The sequence below is a fragment of the Anabrus simplex genome, chromosome 1, assembly GCF_040414725.1.
Source record: "Anabrus simplex isolate iqAnaSimp1 chromosome 1, ASM4041472v1, whole genome shotgun sequence".
Taxonomy (NCBI): domain Eukaryota; kingdom Metazoa; phylum Arthropoda; class Insecta; order Orthoptera; family Tettigoniidae; genus Anabrus; species Anabrus simplex.
The window spans coordinates 1,445,829,360-1,445,855,130 of record NC_090265.1 but is presented as its reverse complement, the minus strand read 5'-3'; the positions used below and the strand labels follow the sequence as shown (position 1 = coordinate 1,445,855,130).

Sequence of the window (25,771 nt, the reverse complement as noted above, 5' to 3'; positions counted from 1 at the left end):
GTATCAGGGATAGCCCATCACCTTGTCGGACTCCTGTTTTGATGACAAAGGAATGCGAGAGACATCCGTGGAACTTCACCTTGGATTTTGTATCAGTCGGGGTGGCTCTAATTAATGCCAGCAGTTTCAAATCAACTCCAAATTCATTTAAGATGTTTAGCAGGACTTCCCAGCCAATGGAGTCGTACGCTTTCTTAAAGTCCACAAAGACAGACACATACTGCTTGGACCTTAGTGTACAATATCTGATGATCGTTTTGAGATTTTGGATCTGTTCAGCTGTTGAGCGACCTTTTCTGAACCCTCCTTGGTATTCACCTATTTGATGTTCGACTTGTGCTTCCAAACGCTCCAGGATGGCAAGTGATAGAATTTTTTAAGTCATGGGTAGCAAAGATATTCCTCTGTAGTTGTTGATGTTCTTCATGCTCCATTTTTCGTGTAATGGATGGATCAAAGCTATTTTCCAATCTTCGGGTAGGGTCTCCTTGTTCCAAATTTCTTCTATTTGCTTTTGCAAGATATCAAGTGATTCCTCTGGGGCATATTTCCATAGTTCTGCTACTACTGAGTCTTCCCCCGGCGCTTTGTTATTTTTGAGACGGGCAATGTGGCGCTTGATTTCATCTCTGTCGGGTGGTCTGGAATCTGGGTACCTGAGTAAGGGTTCCTTGGTCTCAATGGCGCTTTGCGGTTTAGAGCAATTAAGTAAATTCTTGAAGTAATCTGCCAGAATGCTGCAATTTTCTTCATTTGACGTCGCCAGTGTGCCGTCCTTTTGCTCAAAGCATATAGAGATGGTGGTTTATAGCCAGTGAGTTTGCGTTTGAAGGCTCTGTAGTACTCTCTGCTTTCATTCTTCCTAAAGTTTTGTTCTATCTTTTCAATGAGAGATTTTTTGTATTTACGTTTCTCAGTTCTGAACACCCTAGCTGCTTGGGCACGTTGGGTTTTGTAGGTTTCCCAATCATTTTCTGATTTCGTAGAGTAGTACTGTTTCCACGCATTGAGTCTTTCTTGGAGGATTGATTCGCAGGTACTATTCCACCAGGCATGCTTTTTGCTTCTCGTGATTTCTGCAACGTCTTTGGCGGCCTCAACAAGGAGACTTTTGGCGTTGTTAAAGTCACAGTCATTTGGTCTAGCCTTCTCCTGGAACTCCTCGACCCTTTGCCGAAGTTTATCATTGTCGAAGAGTGGGATCTGTTTGGTTGCCTTCCTTGTGTTTGCGGGAATTGGTTTGAATTTGATAAGAGACATATAATGATCTGAGGCCACATTGATGCCTTTCTTTACCTTGACATTCATAATCTCAGGGGTGTTTCTCCTGGAGATTGCAACATGATCAATTTGGAACTCTCCGAGAGCTTGGATGGGAGAGCGCCAAGTCATTTGCTTTCTGGGTAGATGGCGAAAGTGGGTCGACATGACCTGCAGGTTGTGATTTTCGCAAATGGACACCAGTCTTTTGCCATTGGGATTGGTTCTTTTGTGAACAGGGTAATTTCCTATAACTTTCTTGTACTTCTGTTCATGACCTAGTTGGGCATTGAAGTCACCCAAAAGAAGCTTGACATGGTTTTTGGGGATTTTGTTTAATTTTTCATCCAGTAGGTCCCAGAAATTATCAACTTCGTCTGGATCAGACTTGTTCTTATCGTTTGTAGGAGCATGTGCGTTAACTAGGGCGTAGGTTTTGTTCGCGCATTTAATTGTGAGTAAAGACAATCTGTCATTCACAGGTTCGAAATTTGCAACCGATTTAAGAATCTTGGTTCTAACAGCAAACGCGGTTCCAAGCATCACAGCTCCATTGAGGATTCCTCTTTGCGCTTTCCTCTTAAAAAATCGGTAGCCTTCGGATTAAAAAATCTCTTCATCTGGGTACCTTGTTTCCTGTAGGGCCATTATGGATATCTGATTTTCGGAAGAGCTTTGGTGAGGGTTTTCAGCTTGCTAGTTTGTGTAAGTGAATTTATGTTGAAAGTTGCTAGAAAGGTTTTAGATTTTGGCCTGAGTTTTTGACTCTTCGGGGTACACCGAGACGCTTGACCCGTCTCTTGCATGATGTCGAGTCTCCCCCATAATCCGAACGAGACTCGTGCGCCGTGGCATTCACGACGAGGGATTTATCCGAAGATTTACCCCCTGGGGTATGTTTCTTGAAATGTTGTGCCATCATGCTTTTTGACTTGACTTTGCTTTGGACGGGTACCCATCCCTTTTTGCTAGTTGCTTAACGTCGCACCGACACAGATAGGTCTTATGGCGACGATGGGACAGGAAAGGGCTAGGAGTGGGAAGGAAGTGGCGGTGGCCTTAATTAAGGTACAGCCCCAGCATTTGCCTGGAGTGAAAATGGGAAACCACGGAAAACCATTTTCAAGGCTGCCAACAGTGGGGTTCGAACCTACTATCTCCCGAATACTGGATACTGGCCACACTTTAGCGACTGCAGCTATCGAGCTCGGTACCCATCCTTTTACAACTAAGGTTGTTAGCCCTAGAGGTTGCCTCAAGATGTTTTCTGGCTTCTGGTCATTTACCAGTTTTCGCCGTAACCCTGGCAAGGGACCAGATTTTTTTTCACGGTGGTATTTTATTTCCCTACTACCCTCTGACTCTGCTGGCGGCAGAGCCAGCGAGCTTCCCCAATTCCAATGGGACGCGCCCGATGGAGGTAACCAGTAAATCCCCACACGGGCATTATTATTATTATTATTATTATTATCATCATCATCATCATTATTATTATTATTATTATTATTATTATTATTATTATTATTATTATTATTATTATTATTGCTCTACTGATATGTAAACTAGTTTTAGTGTATCTGTCCGTAGTATTATTTTTTGTAGAATTGCTATATGGAAGGTGATCATGGATTATTAATTGTGGAATTAAATCAAGTAAAAATCCCTAAAATTGTACTGAAGAAGAAACAAAAAATCAGGATTTGGGAATTGGAGGAGGAAGATAAAAGAATGGCTTTCCAAGACTGGATAAAAAGGAAGTTGCCTAACACGGAACTACGAAGTGGAGAAGAAGAGTGGGACAATTTAAGACACATGTTTGTGGAAGCAGCAGTTGAGGTATGCAGGAAAACAAAAGCAAAGGTTAAGGGAAAGGTGGACAGACAAAATTAAAAAAGAAATAAAAAGTAACAAGGTGAAGAAAGAAATGGTTAAAGAAAAGCAAAAAAGTATCAGAGGGATGAGAATAAGATAGAAAGGTTACGTGTGGAATACAAAAGATTGAAACTACAAGTAAAGAGGAGTATAAAGGACGAAAGGAGAAATGTTGGGGAGAGTTTACGAACAAAATTCAACAAGATAGTTGAGGAAATCAAAATCTATTATACAGAGTAATAAAATCGAAAAGAATAAATCTAGAAAAAATCAGAGCATTAGAGAGAGAAGATGGATCCATAGTACATGACGAAAAGGGTCATCAAAAGGTGATGGCAAAATATTTTGAAAAACTTTATAATGAGGATGACTGCTCGGAGGAAGAAGGAGATAGGAAAATGAAACTAATAGATGGAGAAAAAGAAGAGAATCCGATAACATGGTTGGAACTTGAAAGGGCAGTGAAAGCAATGACCAAAGATAAAGCAAGTGGAAAAGACGAATTCAATGCTGATATGATTAAGGCAGCAAGAAGCATTGGACTATAGTGGCTATACCGAGCCCTCAATGCCATGTTGAAGGATGAAAGGATACCTGAAGTTTGGCAAGAAGGAAGCATTGTACCATTGTTCAAAGAAGGAAATAGGAAGAAATGTGAAAATTATAGACGTATAACCCTATTATCACATGCGCTAAAAATAATGGAGAAAGTCGTAGATAAAAGACTGAGGGATATAATAGAAACACAGTTAAAGGTAGAACAATATGGCTTTAGACCGAATAGATCAACAATAGACTTGATATTTACAATGCGAATGATAATGGAAAAACATCTGGAAAGGCACAAGGAAATCATCTTCGTATTTTTGGATTTGGAAAAAGCTTATAATACAGTTAAGAGAAAACATATATGGGAATGCCTACAGAAAGTACCAAAATCATTAATTAACAAGATAAAATATTGTATCATGAGAGTAAAAGCAGTGTACAAGTGGGGAGTGGTGACTGAAATTATACAAAAAAAAAAAGGTCTCAAGCAAGGAAGTGCACTGTCACTTTATTGTTTATTATATTGATGTTTGAAATCATAAAACGTGTAAAACAGAGTATTAGTAGTGATGATATGAATGCTTTGGTATTTGTAGATGTGGTGATTTGGGGAAAGGAAGGAAAAAGGAGACTGGACATTTGGAATGGAAATCTGAAATAGTTTGGAATGGTAATTACTAAAAAGAAAACTGTAGTCATGCACTGTGCAAAAGAGAAGCCAAGTGAACATAGATGGAGAACAGTTAGAGAATGTAGAAGTCTACATATATGGGTAGCATTATTATTGGAAGTAATGAAATCAGCCCTGAAATTAATAACAGACTAAGTAAAGGTACAACATTTTATCATCAAGTCAGAGAGCTTATATGGGATGACAAAGTACCCAAGAGAATGAAATTAACATTATATAAACAGTACTTCATACCAATTGTAACATATGGACTAGAAACGCTGGTAACTACTAAGAGACAAGATAGTAAGATCCAAACAATAGAAATGACATTTTTAAGAACATCGGTTAAAAAGACAAGAAGAGATAGAATCCAAAATATTAAAATCAGAGAAGAGCTAAATATAGAACCATTAGTACAGAACATACAGAAAGCAAGACTGAGATGGTTCAGACATGTACAAAAATGGGAAAGGAACAGGTAGCAAGAAGGCAATTGAAAAAAGAAGTTATGGTGAAGAGACAGTTGGAAGACCGAGAAGAAGGTGAATGGATCAGATTTGGAAGGACATTAGAGAAGCTGGACTGGATGTGGCAGAAGTAATGGAGCAGGTAAAGTGGAAGGACAGAAAGGAGTGGAGGAGGCTTGTTAACCACACCGAGGCGACTGGAGTGGGACATTGATGATGATGATGATGATGATGATGATTTTTAAATTTTATTGTTTAAAGTGGTTAAGTCTTACTCTTTCCTCTATTATCTCATTCAGAATTTTCTTATTCTTCTTCTTTACCGCACTTTAGGCTATCAACAATTTTATTCACACTGAGTGACATGATGGTTTAGGGGAAGGCCTAAATTTTAATTCTCAAATATGTATGTTGTTAGTGGTCCTATTGATAAATACTACGTAAGCAGAAGTTATAGAGAATACAATTTCCAATCATTTATGTTTTATCCAGTATAAGCATATTCAGGATTACTTGATTCAAGAACTGGGAAAACCGAGCAAGTGGCCGTGCAGTTAGGGGCGCGCAGCTGTGAGCTTGCATTTGGGAGATAGTGGGTTTGAACCCCACTGTCGGTAGCCCTAAAGGTGGTTTTCTGTGGTTTTCCATTTTCACGCCACAGCCACTACCTTCCTAATCTCCCACCCTTCATCGCCGAAAACCTTCGATGTGTTAGTGCAACGTTAAACAAATAGCAAAAATAAAAACTGGAAAAAATCCAAAGGAAAGCAGCTCGATTTGTTCTGGGCGATTTCAGACAAAAGATTAGTGTTACAAAAATATTGCTCGACTAAATGGTATGTTGAAATAATACCAATAAGTTATTTTATTAATTTGACCACCTAATCAATACAATAAATCTTGTACTTTGTTGAATTACATTGACATGTTATTTAATAATAATAATAATAATAATGTTATTTGCTTTACGTCCCACTAACTACTTTTAAGGTGCCGGAATTTAGTCCCGCAGGAGTTCTTTAACGTGCCAGTAAATCTACCGACACGGGGCTGTCGTATTTGAGCACCTTCAAATACCACCGGACTGAGCCAGGATCGAACCTGCCAAGTTGGGGTTAGAAGGCCAGCGCCTTAACCGTCTGAGCCACTCAGCCCGGCGACATGTTATTTAAAATGGTACATGTTTCGCTTTGCATATAGGCATCATCAGCCATGGGATTAACCTTGAAATAAAATGAGGCACCTGATTTACATATAAATAGAATAAAACTAATTTATAAAAAGCCTTTAAGAGACTTGAGAGAAAATTAACATATGGTAAAAGACTAGTACAATGTTATTTTAAAGACTATGCTATGAGTAAGAAGTTTACATTTGGTGAAAGTATTTGCAGTAGAGACATTGAAAGACTACTATTATAAGTAAAATGAATAAAGCAACATTTTGTTATAGACATATAGACATATAAACATGTAGTAAAAATTGCTATAAAATGATGTTGACTGACTAGTGGTTAGAACTAGATAATAATGAGAATGACGATCAAAATCGTATTTTTAAAAACATAATGTTGAATATAATCATGTTGAAAGATGGTCAAGTGACCTGTAATTATTTGTTTACGTAAGATAAAAGTGTGATTGATTGATTGATTGATTGATTGATTGCGAAGTTAGGGCTCTTGGTCCTCTCTTACACTTAACCACTGCAGTGATACATCATTGGGTGCAGAGTTTGAGTACATTATATTGTAAAGTAAATAATAACCTGCACAAAAATACATTACACTTTTCTAACTCACATTCATTCGATCTTCCAGTCATACAAGTTAGTCAGCTGCATTTAGCAGGTAGTCTCGACAAGCAGTCTTAAATTATCTGACACTGACAGGCAGGGAATTCCGTAGTCTAAAACCCGCCACAACAAAGGAATTGTTGTACATAGAGGATTGGTGAAGAGGAATAGAACCGAGGAACCAGAGCGGGTATTACTGCTGTGAAAGGAGGACAAATACTTAAGCTGGGATGAAATGTGTAGTGGTCTGTCTTCAGAGAGCAATCTGTATATCTGTATCAGTATATGATACGTTCGTCGTTTGTCAGGTTTTAGCCATGAAATAGTGTGACAGGCATAACTCAGACTGTATATAAATCTAAGGCAACAATTAAGCGCTCGCTGAAATTTCAATGTCTGCTCTTTTGTTGCATCTACCAGAATGACGTCACAGTAGTCGAGGATGGGAAGCACTAGCGTTTGTATGAGTTTGACTCTCACATTACAAGGTAAAATATCGCTGTTTCTTTTAACCGAATGAAGTATCGAAAATATTTTTTTACACACATTCTTAATATATTCAGACCAATTTAAAATTTCATTCATTGACACTCCAAGATTTCTCACAGTTTGGCTGAATGGAATAACTCTACCATTCAGTATAACTGGAGGAATAGTTTTGTATCGTAGTGTGGCCAACAATTTTTGAGAGCCAATAATGATGCTTGTGTTTTGGAGGGGTTAAGAAGGAGGGAATTTTTCAAGGAGTAAGCATTAAGTCGCTGAAGGTCAGCATTGATGCCTGTTATGGCATGAGGCAAATCAGAGGTCTTACAGTGACAGTGAATTTGTAAGTCGTCCGCATAAAGATGGTAGCTACAATTCTTTAAATTAGATGAAATGTCATTTATATATACAAAATAAAGAGCAATGGGCCTAAAACACTACCCTGCGGCGTGCCTTCCTTCCTGGTTAGCTAGTGAGAGGTTTGATCAAGGATTATAATTCGTTGCATGCGATTTTTGAGGTACGGTGGAAAGAAATTAATAGTTCGTTGATCGAAGTAGTAAGATTGCATCTTGTTTAATAGAGTCTGGATGTTTATAGTGTCAAATGCGCTACTGAAATCGAGGAGAGTAAGTATTGTCACCAATCTTTGGTCCATTGCGTGTCGTATGTCATCAGTCACTTTGAGTAGGGCAGTTGATGTGCTGTGTCCCTTCTTGAAGCCAGACTGCAATGGGTCTAGGAGAGAATAGTTGTTTAAGTATTCCAACACCTGCTCATGAACCAGATGTTCGAATGCTTTGGAATTCGCAGGTAAGATAGAAATTAGTCTGTAGTTGTATGGTTGGGAGGGGGTCAGGTTTCTTAGGAACAGGGATAACATTAGCTAGCTTCCATAGTGAAGAAAAGGTTCCGTTTTTAAGGCAGTTGCTAAAGATGTAGGTAATAATTGGTAAAACAGCACCAATAATGTTGTGTAAGTAAGTTATAGGGATATCATCCACTCCTCTGGCTTTTGATTTGATAGAATATAATAGTTTTTTTAACTTTATTAGCAGTAACGGGGTGGAATGTAAAATGTTGTTGGTCAGGTAAAGGGTTCATAACGGAGTTGGGTACTGAGTTTAGGGAATTTAGTAGATTAGGTGGCGTTCTTTCTTCAGTAAAAAACTCATTTAACTTATCGAGTGGTATGTCTGGCACATGAGGTTGTTGATGAGGTTTCCCTATGCCTAAGGAACAAAGAGTGTTCCAAGCACTGCTAGAATTCATGTTTGCAGTCATGTTTTGGAAGTAAGTGAATTTACTGTTTCTAACGAGCTGTTTAACTCTATTTCTAAGGACCCGATAATTTTCGAAGTCACTTTAGTCACAAGTTCGTTTAAAGCGTCGGTAAAGTGCATCGCGGTGGGCCATCATGTTTTTAATTTCAGTGTTTAGCCAGGGACAAGATGGGCGAGTAACTCTTATCTGTCGCTTAGGGGCGTGTACAGAGTGATTACAAGGGAGTTAAACTTGTCTATTTTTGCATCAATATCATCCAATAAGAGTATGTCATTCCAGGGTAGATTGTAAGCGTCATGTCTTAACTTGTCCATATCAATGCCTTTTGTGTTTCTGGAAATAACATATTTAGGTTTATATTTTGGCATTCGGAGGGAGTAAGATAGGTAGATAAGGTCATGAGTGGAGATGGCTGGGACTGAAATCTGGCCATGATTTATAAATTTGTTTGGGTTATTTGTCACAATGTGGTCAATGAGCGTGTGTGATTCGTAGTTTTCTGTGCAAGTGTGATTAGTAGGCTCTAAACGGAGGATGGTCATATCACAGGATGAAGACATGTCAATAAATTGCTTAGTTTTGTGTGTTTTAGTAAGTAGGTTAATGTTGAACTCACCTATGGCGATAATATGCTCGTAACCAGGCAGTAGGTCAAGTAAGCGAAATTCGAATTCAGTCATATTTGTTATTTTGGGCGGCTTGTATACAATAACCATAAGGAGTTTCTGTCGGTTAATAATGACTTCAACAAACATGAATTTTGGCCCTAGCTGTGCATTGTTTCATGATACACATATCACCCAGCTTTTTAAGTCATTTCTGCAGTAAAAGGCCACCCCACCTCCACTTCTGCCATAGGATCTATCATGACGTAAGAGGGAATACAGGTCAAGTTGTACCATACCAGAGGGTATGCTCGGTGTAAGCCAGCTTTCGCTAATACCAAGAATATGGATATTATTTTCCCTCATTATAGCTTGAATTTCGTCGAAGTGCGCTACCAAGAAGAGTGTGTTGATATGGCAGCACTGTTAACAGTTGGTAGAGGGAGATAATGCCTGTTTGAGGAGCAAGCCGGTGGTGAGAGGTGACGGGGTGAGAGGGGGCTGTTGCCAAGGTCAGTGTCAGGTACAGAGCTTTGGATCAGCTGAATAACGGAATGTTAACGAAATAGTATAACAGAAATACCATGTGACTTACCTCGACATCCTGATAAATGCTTACACTGACTACCACTAAAACACACACACACACACACACAAAGACACACACATAACACACTTACAAAAACACTTATGAATAACAAGCAGATGCACTATCGAGCTGTGCTGTTTCTAACTCTCTTCTGAGCAGAATTTCTTAAGCGACATACGCCGGTTCTCACAAAATTGCATGTGGTATCGATTGCATAGCTTGCAGTTACGTAGAAATGAAAAGGTTATCACGGGATAGGGTGGCATGGAGGGCTGCATCAAACCAGTCTATGGACTGATGACTCAAACGGCAACATCGAGGAATATGAATATGTTTTCGTATTCTGTCACGAGTTTACTTTGTTTCGATTCTTTTGAGGATATGAAGGTCCTGTTCTATTGTAGTGAATTTATGCTTTGTGTCCCTCATGTGGTTGACCATTGCAGAGAATTTATTGTGTCTTTGTGCATTGTAATGTTCGGCGTATCTGGTTGAAAAGCTGCGGCCAGTTTGGCCAACATAAGAAAAATTACATGTAAACCATTTTAATCTGTATATACCTGATCTGGAGTAACAATTATCTGTGACGTTAATAGAGTAATGATTAAAGAATAAGTTACAATTAGTGTTTTTTGTTGTATAGGCTATTTTTATATCATGCTTCATTAAGGAATTGGTAATTGGATGAATGCTATGGTTAGTGAACGTGAATTTAGCGTATTTTGGTTTCATGGGTTTTAATGGAGTAAAATTTGTAGCTAGTTTTAATTTGGTTTTGTTGATGATTTTATTAATTATATCTGTATTAAATCCAATGAATTTAGCTATTTCTTTAATAAATTGTAATTCTCTTTTTAAATTACTAGAAGACATAGGGATTTTTAATGCCCTATATATTGGACTGTGGTAAGTGGCTTTTTTATGTGAGTTGGGATGTTTGAATCATTTTTTATGGTTGTTGGGGAAAAGGTGGGCTTTCTGTATATTCTCCCCTACCGTTAGTAGCTCTCCTCCAAGTACCACAAACAAGCCCATAGTCATGCCTTCGCAAACAGATCCTCCTCCAATACAAACCTACAGCTATAACACACGTAGTAAGAGCTCTACAGTCATCGACAACTTTTAGTTCATAACATAACAAGTTGCCCTCACCATCGTCAAATGGTAAGAGTACACAATTTCCACCTAAAATTTATTACGATTTTTTTTTTCCCATATAATTAACACCACTCTTCTGGTTTCCTTTTACAGATTCTACTTTTGATCCAACATTCATCACGTTAGCTACATTCAACTGTCGCATTGCCTTTTCAACCAGCATATCAACAAACCTACATGTCTTAACAACGTTATAGCATCATATCAAATGAGATGGTCCATAGAGGTCCAATATCAATATTGTATATTAACCTTCAACTACAACCTCGTACTTCTTCATCAAAGTGAACTCCAACTTCACCATATGCTACTGACTCACTTTTATCTTACGTAAACAAATAATTACAGGTCACTTGACCATCTTTCAACATCATTTTATTCAACATTATGTTTTTTAAAATATGATTTTGATCGTCATTCTCATTATTATTTAGTTCTAACCGCTAGTCAGTCAACATCATTTTATAGCAATTTTTACCACTAGTCTATAACAAAATGTTGCTTTATTCACTTTACGTATAATAGTAGTCTTCCAATGTCACTATTGCTAATATTTTCACCAAATGTAAACTTCTCACTCATAGCATAGTCTTTAAAATAACATTGTACTAGTCTTTTCCCATATGTTAAGTCTCTTCAAGGCTTTTTATAAATTACTGTACTTACCATTTGATGAAGCAGATGAGGATGAAGTAGATAAGTTTTATGAAGCACTGAATGATGTCGTAAGAGTCAACAGCAGGACAGGATAGTGTCAGTGAGCGATTTCATTACAAAAATTGGAATTTGAACTGAAGGATATGAGAAGATAATGTGTAAATGTGGGGAAGGTATATAAGCGAATAGGAATGGGTAGCATTTACTGGACTTGTGTACTGATAGTGGATTTACAATTGGTAATCCATTCTCAAAGCATAATAACTGTACCACAAATTTAAGACTGGTTTGAGTATTTGGATTTAGATTAAATCGGATTCAGGTAATATAATTTACGAGTAATAGGGAAGCAGTATAAAATCTCACTCTTGGCAATTCTGGAGTGTAAACTAGGAGGTTACCTAATAAATTGGTCTCAGCTGAAGAGTCATTAATTTTCAAATGTATACACTAGTATAGGCACTACATTGGCATAGATTATAAGACAGACTTGGCATACTTTAGGTACACAGGGATGTTGATCACTGTGTCGTCCCAAGCACCTTATGTGAAAACATGAATGTTACAAATTTATGTTACCAGCATATAGGAGCTAAAAATGGTTTCAGTCAAATGATTCCTTGTTATATTCACAAGGTTATTTGAAAACTGATCTAAAATTCTAATATAGGGAAGCTGAGAGCAGAATAGTACAATTTAAAGAACCAGATGGAAAGTAGCTACCTACCAGACAAGGACAGGTTCAACAGCAGCCATAAGAAGAAAATTAGCATCATGTTACCGAACAGGTTAGTTCAGTGTGCTGCAACATGGCCAGTTATGGCTACTAGCTCTGTACTTTGGAGACAGAACGGTTGAAGTCCTCCCCTTGGCTATCCTTGAAATGGTGTTCTTTTGTTTTTCCATTATCAGGGATGGTACTTTTTCTAAGGCCATGGACACTTGCTTCCCCTTCCTAGCCCTTATAATTACACTTGCACACACAGACAACACCCTCACACAGTGGTACATGTAGCTTATCCCCATGGGATGTATCAGAAAAAGTAGCTACAGAACTGGTGAATCAAACATGTCCTCACTCACAGCAGTAAAAGACATATGCTTTAAAAAATACAAACATATTAGTTCAAATGCTTTACTATGATCTTTCTTGATGGAATCTAGAAGATTGCCGTGTATCTGAATTAAGGTGAGAAATTGAAGCAGGAGTGGAGAGAAGCAAATGAGAGTGACTGATATTGAAATACTGGGAAATTATCTCATGTTAAGGACAGTTGTGTTTCTTTACCTTAGTACCAGCTGCAGCTAAAGAGTCCTTTCTCCATTGATGTAATTGAGTGAAAAAGTTTGGACCATTTTTTTTTTTTTTTTTTTAAGCACATGCACATGCTCTTGAGAGTATTCCAACTGCTCATCTGTTTTGGAAAATTGTATGGACTGTAAATTTCATTCCTTGTAGTAGAAAGAAATATCATAAATAGCCTCCATCACCATGTTATAGTCCAGATTTCATTGCTTTATGCTGTCCTTAACATGATCCATCCATTGTAATCGCAACCTCTCTTTCCTTTCATTTGTAATTCTTTTAACATTCATCCATTTAATATGTTCAAATGTTCAGTTATTTCTCTGTGTTGTATCTCTTGCCTTTAACGTTCTTAATATTTTATTTCTCATTTTCTCTTTTTTTTTTTGCTTTATGTCGCACTGACACAGATAGGTCTTATGGCGACGATGCGACAGGGAAGGGCTAGGAGTGGGAAGGAAGCGGCCGTGGCCTTGATTAAGGTACAGCCCGAACATTTTCCTGGTGTGAAAATGGGAAAACACGGAAAACCATCTTCAGGGCTGCCAACAATGGGGTTCGAACCTACTATCTCCCAAATACTGGATACATTTTTCTTTTTTTTTCTTTAAATTATTCTTTCCATACACTCAAAATTGGTCTGTACACCTACTGCAGTCTCACACATCCAGCTGCCTTTATTATTTCCAATACAACTTCACCTATTCCCACATTTCCTGTTTTTCATCTTGTTATCTCCACTTTCACCTCTGCTATAACTGGTGTTTTGTTTTTTTTTTACTTCGTTTGCTGGTTGGTTATCTTTCATTGTCTTATTTTGTATTTTCAGGACTGGGTGAAAGAGGAGATAAAGTTTCTGTGAGACCAAACTATGGATATCATAAACTACTTCTGCCAGGCTTAGCTGTGTATGCTTCTCCTGAAAATATAGCAAAATATGGTAGTGAGGAAGAAAGGTCAAAGAAGCCATCTCGACATAGCTCCCATACAGCTGAAAGAGTAAGGAAGCATATCTATACATGCACAGTAAAATGGTGCTTATTTTTACAATATTTCTTTGTTTCACTGTTCAAATTATCTTTGTTTATTTTACATAATAACTTTTTGCAAATGCTGCAAAGGAGCATTCGTTTTCAAGTACTGCAATATTTTTCCTAGGTATTAAAGAATCTATACTAAATCAAAGACCACAGAATTCAAGTTGTTACATTTAATTTTTTCTCAATGGGCTGATAAAAGACAATCTAGATACCAAGCAATTTGGCCACATGGTAACTCTTAGTTTGGATTTGGGAAATGGTGGTTTTGAACACCACTGTTGGCAGGGATGGTTTCTCATTTTCACTCCAACCTTAGGCTTTCCCTGACCCAGCGTCACTAAAAACCTACATTTGTTTGTGCAACGTTAGACAGCTATCAGGAAAGGAAAATTTACGTAGTTTCTGTTTAGCAAATATAATTTACTTCGGAGAAAGAATTCATTAATAATGTTATTTTATTGAACAGAGCATGCATCACAATTGCAAATATAATGTAGGTTGTTGAAAATGATCACAAGCATAATGTGATAGTCAGTTTGTTCTTGCCGAACAGTCTACTGCAGTTTATAAATTTCATATTTGCTGTTCCATATTGTATCAGTCCAGGGAACCAAACCTTTGACCTTCACTGACATGATTTTGGATTCCAGTGGCTTGTTTAGTGTGCTCTTTGTATGGTGAATAAAGGTGAAGCAAACGAGCTTGGTAGTCTGGAAAACTCCATACCGGGTATGGGAGATAGCAATTGTATGTGCAATAGAGACAGAGAAACTTCAAATTCAAACTCTTGTCATGTGGCTTGGTGACGTGAGCAGGGAAATGCAGTGATCCAATTCTCCAAATTGTTATTTACCAGCATGCTGCAGTGCTGCCATCACAGCTTTTGACATAAAAATTAAATTAGCACTGATTTTAGACCATTTTAACTAGTAAAATGAAATACACAGTGCACATCAGTTTATTTTTGTGAGAAACTTTTACCAGAAGAAATTCTTTAATCATCATTTGCTTGCATAAGTTACGTAGGTACAATGGCTGTTACTCATGGAACTTTCTCTTTTGACACATGGAGACCAGATGTTGGAATGGGGGATCCTTTGTTGCTTCCCTGGATCAAAGTAACTCCACCTGATTTATAAGGGATCCTACAATTGATTTACCTGCGGAATGTATTTAAAAATTATAGTGGGATGTATAACTTCATCGATAGTGTGATTATAACCAAAGTGATGTGATTAAGGTCCTGTGAGTTATGCATAGTAGTAGAATACCACCCATGGTATCCCCTGCCTGTCATAAGGGGTGATTAAAAGGGGCTGCAGGGGCTCTTAACTTTGGAGAGTGGTTTGGTGACCACAGGACCCTCAGCTGAGTCCTGGCATTGCTTCCACTTACTTGTGCCAGGTTCCTCACTTTCATCTATGCTGTCTGACATCCCTTGGTCAGCTCTTGCTCTTTTCTGACCCAGACAGTATTAAGTGTTGAGGCCTAGGGAGTCTTTCATTTCCACGCCCCTCTTGGCCTTTGTCTTTCTTTGGCCAATACCTTCATTTTTCGAAGTGTTTGATCCCTTCCATATTTTCTCTCTGATTAGTGTTATATACAGTAGAAGATGGTTGCCTAGTTATACTTCCTCTTAAAAGTAATCGCCGGGCTGAGTGGCCCAGATGGTTGAGGCGCTGGCCTTCTGACCCCAACTTGGCAGGTTTGATCCTGTCCGGTGGTGTTTGAAGGTGCTCAAATAAGTCGGCTTCGTGTCGCTGGATTTACTGGCATGTAAAAGAAATCCTGCGGGACTAAATTCATGCACCTCGGCATCTCCGAAAACCATAAAAGTAGTTAGTGGGACGTAAAGCAAATAACATTTTTATTACTATTATTATTAAAACAATAATTACTGCCGTTGCCGCCACCACCACCACCACCACCACCACCACCACCACCACCACCACCACCACCACCACCTCCTCCTCCTCCTCCTCCTCCTCCTCCTCCTCCTCGATAGCTAGATTCAACGGTTATAAAGAAGCGTGCATCGAACGCATAATCAGTAAGTTCAGACATCGTCCAAAATCAAATTTAATAAAAGAAAAATCTAAACTCAAGTTATTTTCGACTTTCACTTTTAACAAAAACATTTACAGTGTCACTAATATATTTAAGCACAACGCCAGTATCTCTTTCCGTACTAGCAATAGTAATACAGATATTCTGTACAATTCTAACTTAATCAACAAATCTAACCCTTTTACAAAGTCAGGCGTTTGTAGATTTTGTTGCAACGACTGCAACAGTTCGTATATAGGACAAGCTGGCAGGAATTTTAAGATTAGGTATGCAGTACATCTTAATGTAATCAGGTATAACAGGTTTTCTGCAGTAGGTCAGCACATACATGATTATAAACACAAATTTAATGGAATAGATCATGACTTAGCAATATTGGACACGTTGAGTAAAGGCCCCTTGCTCGATACCACGGAAATCTGCTATATGCATTTAGACCAATATTTTAACCCAAATTTGAACTTGAATGACATTTCCGAAAAGCCCAGAATATTATTTGATGTCCTTATTACGGTTTTCAATAGTGTTTAACTTCCCCAAAACAGTTTGTTCTTTCAGATAATATGCAACAATTTGTCACGTTATCCTTCCCTGCCACGTCCACCTGATCCTGCCCCATCCATCACCCCTCTTATCCTCCCTCCTGACCCACCCCTTCCCCTCCTTTAACCTTGCTCCATGCTTCCAGCAAGCCCCAGCTCTTAGTTCCTCTCCAGACTCCATAATACACAACAGGCCGAATGAGGTGAGTCCCTTGCTAAAGATTTAATTTCTTGCCCCCTTTTCCAGTATCTTATTCTAATTTAGTTTTTCTTTTTCATACTTCAGGTCCCGCATTGGATCGAGAAATTACTGGTTTTATAACAACTTTAATACCCATGTCTGTAACAAGATCCACTTGCTTAATCATACCATGACTCAGTACTTCACCTTATGAAGACTGATGTTACAAGTAACTACTAAGTTTACATATTTTCATACTATTGTCAATGCTCTACGGAGGAACAACAAATTTATGTCAGTTTTTTTATAATATCCTTCAAAACTCGTCCCGTAGTTAACAACGTCACACTTAAGATTTTAAGCTCTACAAAGTGATCAAGACGTATTTAAATATTTGTAGTGGTTTTTCCCCTTCTGTTTTACAATTGGCTAACAAGTCCTCAACTTGTGTAAATATTTTGAGAATGACTTTCTCCTTAAGCATCATCACACTTCGTATTTTATCTAACCATAGTCATTTTACTATTAATGGTCTATAGATTGTATTTTAACATGTGTATATCTTCGTTTACTTGCCCAATTTTGGCTGATAATGACGTCCGATACGTTGAAACCAGTGCCAAATAAATAATGTTGTAATTTTAAATTAGCAGCATACTTTGTATTGAAAAGGTGGATCAATTGCACTCCTCTTTATTGTTTGTTAATCTCCATTCAATACGGACCAAAGATGAAATTTTTAATATTAAATAAAACGACTCTCGATTTATGCGAATTCGGTATGCGCGGCAATTCTGCGGAACATAACTATCACGTATAATGAGGTCTACCTGTATATGGAAAACCAAAAAAGGCAGTGCAGTTCATGTTGGCTTGGAAACAAGCCAGGGCATGGCAAAATATTAGGACACATCATAGCATGTTGGTGCCAGCCTTTTTACTAGTATATAAATATTCTAAGATCAGAAGCTGGGAACTTAAAAGACGCATGTAAGCAGTGGAAATATCCATATTCTCTATGTTTGTAGAAAATGCCCTTGGTAACATCCTTCCTTGGTAAGGGAAATGCGAGCCAGTCAGGAAGGGCCAACTCAGAATCACAAGCAGGGCGAAGTCAATCACCAAATAGTTGGTTCTAGAAAATAAGAGGTTATTAAAGGAGACGCAGAGGGCGAAATCAGGGAGGTTATTTTACAGAAATTCATGAGTAACGGTCCGAGGAAGAGGCTGGGAGGTTAGTCTAAAGACTCTTCGGGAATAGGCTCGAGAAGGAAGGGACTTGTCAGTCATGGTACGGGAAGTTTGTTTTGGGAAACAATGGATAGAGATGAACTGTTTAAGTAGCAAAAGAGGTAGAGAAGTAAGAATCCAAGCTTACTGAGATTCAAGCTATTCACAAAGGGAGTGAATCGTGGCTCTAGTAAAGTATTCGTCTGAGCCTATTGAAAGAGGTATTTGCGGTAGTTCATAAGGAAGAACTGCAGTAAACTACTAAGTCTCAGTAGCCATGAGATCAGTCTGACAGTAGTCCTAGAGAGTATGGACAGGTGAAGGCAACCTACTACAGTGGCGAGTAACGTGGTACGGGGAAGTGAACCGAAAGACAGACTAAAAACCTTAAATGAACTGCATTCCCTTGACGGTTAGCAAGGTGTGAGGTGCTGAAACGCTCGAATGCCAGTGTAACCAAGAGGAGCAAGAAGAAAGAAGACAACACAAGGACAACCTCATGTTTGGAAGATAAGTATCCACTGAGACAGACAATTCTAAAAAGGGAACCAAATACTTCTCAATTAACTCTTGATGTGTTGTATGGTTAGGAAGTTCCCATCATTGAGAAGAAAGTACATTTGTATATAAATGTATATATTACTATATATATTGTGTATATCTATCTTGGGAAATTCAGTATAACTTAGCTCGGTAGAAGGCCATCTGACTGGTGTCATTATTGTTTAATATAGTTGTGTTTCGCACCCTAAGTCCCCAGTCTATCTCATACTTAGGAGACAATAGTGTACAGTTCAAAGAAATTTTCTGACAAGTTTCCTTTACAGCTGTTGAAGAAGTTAACAACTTCAGAACTAGGAAAATAAATGCTGCAGCTTTATCTGTTGGCTCCCCCTGTGGATCAATGGTTAAGTGTTGGCTTTTGGATCCTAAGATAGCAGGTTCAAACCTAGCAGAAGTAGTCAGATTTTTGAAGGGTGGAAAACAGTCCATTCGACACTCCATGACATACAATGTCAGCCTATAAAAGATCTCTGGTAACACATTTGGTGCTCACCCAACAAAATTCATTAAAACTCAACCATAGATGCTGCCCAAGAGAGATTCCTATCGAAGGGTAGAGAAGGGTCCACCTATTCAATATCATAAGCTTGTATACTGTCTTATAAAACTGGGACTAGTTTTGACCCCATGTATATTGGGTCATCTTCAGCCACACTACAATTGGAAGACATATGCATACATATAACCAATAATAAATTAAACACTCTGGTAAGACACAATTTACAATCCTAATTTAAAACACTTATTAAGTCCGAACAACACATCCAAACTTGAAACTAAATGACACATCCAAACTGCTATGGTTGATGCCGAACTATGTCGTCGCTCCTACAGCAGGCAAATGTTCCTGAGTTGATCTGGGAGTTGCCATCCCTATCTGTATAGACAATTAACTTTATTTATAATTTATGTTTGTTCAATATATTATGGGTAATGACTAGAGTCCGGATTTCCATGCACTATCAAATCTCAAAATATGCATGCATTCATGCACTATCATATAGCAAAACATGCATGACAAACTGTAAAATATGCACTATCAAAATTCAGTTTCTTTTGAAACAATGTACAACTAATTTCTCCAAATTGTCTTGATTTAAGCTCATCCCTTTATCTGTCAGCACATTCTTAAGGACAGAGAAATGACAGGTGTATACTTAAATGAAGACATTTGGGACAAAGTGAGGTCAAATTATACGTCTTATTACATTTCCACCTCAATACGTCTTATATAAGCTTGACGATTTCAAAATCTGGATTTGAACGGATCACTTTGTTCAACCTAGCTACCGCAGCTACTCTCCGTGCGTCAATGATTGCAGATACATTTGAATATCCTCGATAACTGGTAACAATTGCCTGCTGCGTTAACAGAGTGACGAGTGAGATTTCCGGGTAGGAAAATCCAGGTTAACAACGGAAGAGGGTTCAGTGCACAACCAAGGTTTCTAAGCTGCTAGTTCAGTAACACGGCTTCACAAAAGTGGGATACAAGTTTTGTTTTGTTTGTCTAACATAGACAAAGAAATGAGCCATCAATGAGTAATGCACAATTTACGGTTCAATTTATAACAATGTATAACTGGGATAGACTATTCCTAAGAATTACAGAGATCGACGTGGTGCCTTCTGGCTTACGTCAATCTTTACTCAAGCAACGGATAAGAAAATGTTTGTTTAATTGAATTATAGGATCTCTATCTTATGTACTAAATTTGGTTGTCACTTAGGATACCAGGAATACATTCTCTCTGTCTCTCAACTGTAGACATACTGTATAACGTGGAAAAAGGGTCCCAAATTCTGCAAACCAACATTCATAAAAGGCACTATCATGCAAGTTAACAATATATATGCACCAAAGTCACAAGAAAAGTCATATTATGCATTATTAAATGTCCAAATATTCGCTATTAAATCCAAAATCTTCAAAATGTGCATTATGCATGAATTTTCTCCTAAAAAGTCCAAAACATGGAAACATGCAGGGAAAAAGAAAGAACGGTTATTTGGAATCATTAAGCCATAAAACGAATCATTGCAAAGTTTGAGAATTGTAACTAGCTTATTTAAAAACATGCATTTAAATGCAAATCCGGGCTCTAGTAATGACTTTATAATTAATGTTATTTGCTTTACGTCCCACTAACTACTTTTACGGTCTTCGGAGATGCTGAAGTGCCGGAATTTCGTCCCCCAGGAGTTCTTTTACGTGCCAGTAAATCTACTGACATGAGGCTGTCATATTTGAGCACCTTCAAATACCACCGGACTGAGCCAGGATCGGACCTGCCAAGTTGGGGTTAGAAGGCCAGCGCCACTCGGTCCATAGACTGGTTTGATGCAGATCTCCATGCCACCCTATCCTGTGCTAACCTTTTCATTTCTGCATAATTATTGCATCCTACATCTGCTCTAATCTGCTTGTCATATTCATACCTTGGTCAACCCTTACTGTTCTTACAGCCTACGCTCCTTTCAAAAACCAACTGAATAAGTCCTGGGTATCTTAAGATGTGTCCTATCATTCTCTCTCTCCTTCTCATCAAATTTAGCCAAATTGATCTCCTCTCACCAATTCGATTCAGTATCTCTTCATTCGTGATTTGATCCTTTCATCTCACCTTCAGCATTCTTCTGTAACACCACATTTCAAAAGCTTCTGTTCTCTTTCTGAGCTACTTATCGTCCATGTTTCACTTCCATACAATGCCACGCTCCAGATGAAAGTCTTCAGAAACACTCTTCTAATTCCTATATCAGTGTTTGAAGTGAGCAAATTTCTTTTCTTATGAAAGCTCTTCCTTGCTTGTGCTAGTCTGCATTTTATGTCCTCCTTACTTCTCCCATCATTAGTTAATTTACTACCCAAGTAACAATATTCATCTACTTCCTATAAGACTTCATTTCCTAATCTAATATTACCTGCATCACCTGCCTTTGTTCGACTGCACTCCATTACTTTTGTTTTGGACTTCTTTATTTTCATCTTGTACTTCTTACCCAAGACTTCGTCCATACTGCGCCTTTCCTGCATCCAAGGCAGGTCGCAAAAGAAATCCAGGCCAGCACACTCTCAGGTCAGCCGCAAAATGAGACGCAGGTCCGTGAGGTGACGCAGGGTGACTCACGTCAAATTCTTCACGGCAGAGTGAGTCACGGCGACAATCGTCGCAAGTTGGATCGCAGTTTCAGTACGCAGTTTACCACGGAACTTCAGCTCTGGCTCACTAAAACTCACTTTTTGTATATGGAAATAAGTTGTTTTCAATTTGTATATCTCAGTTTAGCCATTAAAATTTTTTGTATTTGTCACATGAGTTTATTGTTGGAATTTCTCATTTCAGAACTTTTTTTGCTAGTGGCTTTACGTCGCACCGACACAGATAGGTCTTATGGCGACGATGGGATATGGAAAGGGCTAGGAGTTGGGAGGAAGCGGCCGTGACCTTAATTAAGGTACATCCCCAGCATTTGCCTGGTGTGAAAATGGGAAACCACGGAAAACCATCTTCAGGGCTGCCGACAGTGGGATTCGAACCCACTATCTCCCGGATGCAAGCTCACAGCTGCGCGCTCCTAACCGCATGGCCAACTTGCCCGGTACAATTATTTTTGCATTCATCAATAGATAAAACATTTAACTTCAATAAATTGATATTTTGTTGCTTTATATTGTACATTATTTCTTCCTCAAAACACAATATATAGTTTATGGTGGTTGAGACAAAAAATACTTTTAATATGATTTTTCAAAAAGAATTCCTGAGTCAGTAAAATGGTTTAGCAACGGGAGTTTTAATAACAACCACATGAAAGGTTAACAAAGAGTCCCCCTGTGGGTGGGGGCGGTAGAATAACACCCATGGTATCTTCTACGTGTCGTTAGAGGCAACTAAAGAGGGCCTCAGGGTCTCTGAACTTGGGAGCGTGGGTTGGCGACCATGGGGCCCTTAGCTGAGTCCTGGCATTGCTTCCACTTACTTGTGTCAGGCTCCTCACTTTTATCTATTCTATCTGACCTCCCTTGGTCAACTCTTGTTCTTTATCGACCCAGACGGTATTATAACACTCGAGGCCTAGGGAGTCTTTCATTTTCATGCCCTTCATGGCCCTTGTCCTCCTTTGGCCTATACCTTTATTCTTCGAAATGTTGGATCCCTTCCATTTTTTCTGATTAGTGTTATATAGAGGATGGCTGCCTGCCTTCAGCTTCGTTTTCAAGTAATCTTCGTGGCTTGTGTCATACAGAACTTCGCGAACACGCACGGCTTCAATGAGTTTTTATTCCATTTCGAACTACAAAACACAACATGAACAACCAAAATCACCGTGTGTCTTGCAGGAAACTGTGGAAGAGAGACTGTGGTCCGCAGGGTCACCACGGGCAGGAACTGCGGCACGTTACCCTGCGCCGTAACATGCGCGGGTCCAGTCAGTTCTGTGGTTCTCAGAAACACACCGTGAGTCACCCTGCGTCACCTCACGGACCTGTGTCTCATTATGCGGCCGGCCTCGGGGTGCGACAATTAATATTTTTAATGTGAGTTCCAAGAAGGATGAGAAGAGTTTTTTGTCTAGTGCATTACCTGCCAGTAGTAATGACGGTAATCCTACGAATCTTTGGTTTGCGTAAGAATATAATTTATATTACTCCTTAAGTCTAAATATATTTAAAATACTTAAGCCAATTGATGAATAGGAATCCCAATATATCTTAATCATGATCATTTATTCAAAGTCTTAAAAATGAGAAAAGAAAATGAAATCTAAGGAAAATTATTATCTCATTTAAAATTCATTAAATCTGTTTTGATGTAGTAGATATGAATGTTGATCAAAAATACGTGAATTATGTACAATAAAAATGATTGAAATTCAAAATGAACTTGTGTATCATCTTCACATCAATCAAATAATGAAAATGTACATAAATCAAAGTCTCTTTAAATTAATTACAAATCAACTTGGAGAGTATAGGATAATGTTAACTTGTTTAGTCTTTATCAGCATCATATTTCACTTTTCTTCACGTGATAACTTAGGATGAGAATTAGGCTTCGTTTGTTGTAGGATTATCAAATTATTTATACGCGTCAGGTAGAAGATAAGTATATCTGGTTAGAAAAACATATGCTAATATTCATCTATAACTTCTAACATCATTTATCAATATATATATAATCGTTCATCGCATTAATCTTTGATTCAATTTGACCATAAAATGTAACTAATGAAACATATTCTCACACGAGTGTCTGAATTCTAACACATTACCTTGTGTCATTTATTAAAATATATAAGGGATATCTTTCATGAAGATTCTAGAAATTATCTAACCTCCTGGAATTATTTATAAGGAAATAATAATAATAATAATAATAATAATAATAATAATAATAATAATAATAATAATGGCGTATGGCCTCCAGAGAGGCCTGGTGCAGGTCTTTTTCTAGTAGACGGCCTATTAGGTGACCTGCATGTCTATGAAGATGAGGGTCATACCAAGGATGATTTCTAATGTTGAATACGCCACACACACACACCCAGCGCCTGAGCCATTGGAATTAACCAATTAAGGTTAAAATCCCTGACCTGGCCAGGAATCGAACCCGGGACTCTCTGAACCGAAGGCTAGGACGCTGACCGTTCAGCCAACGAGTCAGACAAGGATATAATAATGCCTATGCATGTGACTCAATGTATGCCATGCTCATTTTTAAGGAAAATACAACTTTGTGGTTGAGATACTAGGTTAAAATTCATCAAATTACTACTCAACACTTCCTAGAGAGATTCACTGCGATGATCTACTTATGCCATAACTCATTATAACTATCTCAGCATGTTGTCACTATCGTAGGATATGGATTTCTTGTCAGTGAAATATCATCATGGTATCACGAACATAAATGATCCTGGATTGCGTCATATATCCTCATCTTTCTCTTCAAAACAATCATTTTCTACTTTATCAATGAAGCAACATTTCCATCTTTCTATCCTTCATTATATTCATATAACTTCACAATATCACTTTCTTCTCATATATCAGATCTCTTCCATTTGTTTCCAATAATTCTCATATGTACCTCATCTTGATGCTTAAAATAATTTCATTCCCAATTATGTCCGACTCGTTGGCCGAATGGTCAGCGTACTGGCCTTCGGTTCAGAGGGTCCCGGGTTCAATTCCCGGCCGGGTCGGGGATTTTAACCTTAATTGGTTAATTCCAATGGTCCGTGGGCTGGGTGTTTGTGCTGTCCCCAACATCCCTGCAACTCACACACCACACATAACACTATCCTCCACCACAATAACACGCAGTTACCTACAAATGGCAGATGCCGCTCACCCTCATCGGAGGGTCTGCCTTACAAGGGCTGCACTCGGCTAGAAATAGCCACACGAAATTAAAAAAAAAAATTAATTCCCAATTATTCACTTCATTGATTAAATCTCCTCATATCTGTTCTCATCATAACGAATTATTCTCATATCCATATATTATCCTACTCTGACTTCCTATGGCACTGCCTAATCTTCATATTCCAAAATACACACTCCCTAACTAGGATTGGTTATATCTTTAAGATGACTTCCTATATCCATATATTTTGACACAAATGTAAAATTATGTTGTGAGAATCTAACATAAATGAATCTTCTCGAAGATAATAACAATCTAACATCTATTTACAAACAATTAAGATGACTACATTGGAATTTATAACACTTGTTTACCTTATTTTAATGAAAAACTTATCTTTTGCCTTCGGCTCTGGGATTGGATTATGTCCGCTTCGACATCTGCGGCTCGGGTTTGGCGTTCACATTCTGCCACTGGTCATCGGGATGCTCTGGGATATACAATCCTTCGTTGCCATCATCTCAGCTTAGCCTCCTCTGGACAATCTCACCATAGTCTTCTTAGAATTGCATGGCAGCCAGATTTTGCGCAATTGGGATACAAAGATACATGAAGTTAGTTGTGACATTACATTGAATTCTTTTATCTCGAATTTAATCGTAATAACGTTTGCAGATCACCAAAATGTCTACTCTTATTTCACCTTCATATGTCATTTTTGAAGTTCAGTTAGCTACTGCTGCGTTATATTGGATTCCTTTCTTTCTAATTGAGTCAAGGCCTAGTCTTCGCTGTGATGAAACTTCAGTATATGAATTTCCTTTATAATATTCTTCTTATTTCATAGATTCAATTACTGCTATTGTAATTATATGTTCTTTAATTAGTTCTGATGTTGCAAATCTGTTTTCTTCCGAAGATTTTCTTCTAAGTCTTGAGTTTATATATGTGTTTCTAGCCTCTTCAAATGAGCACATCCGCTCTTGAAGATAGCTTGTTCGTTTTTCATTTTGCAATAGTACAGCGTTTAACAATTCTGAGTCTTGTTTTGTCTCGGCCACTGCCATGTTGAT

The 25,771-nt window shown here is 38.2% G+C and overlaps 1 protein-coding gene across 1 annotated transcript in view; it reads left to right on the top strand.

Annotated features, from left to right (window-relative positions):
* mRpL9 (mitochondrial ribosomal protein L9) overlaps positions 1-25,771 on the top strand; it is a 231,776-nt gene that overhangs the window by 122,258 nt on the left and 83,747 nt on the right. Inside the window, exon 3 of the mRNA XM_067137932.2 lies at positions 13,530-13,699. Within this exon, the coding sequence (XP_066994033.2) occupies positions 13,530-13,699 (170 nt within the window). The remainder of the gene's footprint in view (positions 1-13,529; positions 13,700-25,771) is intronic.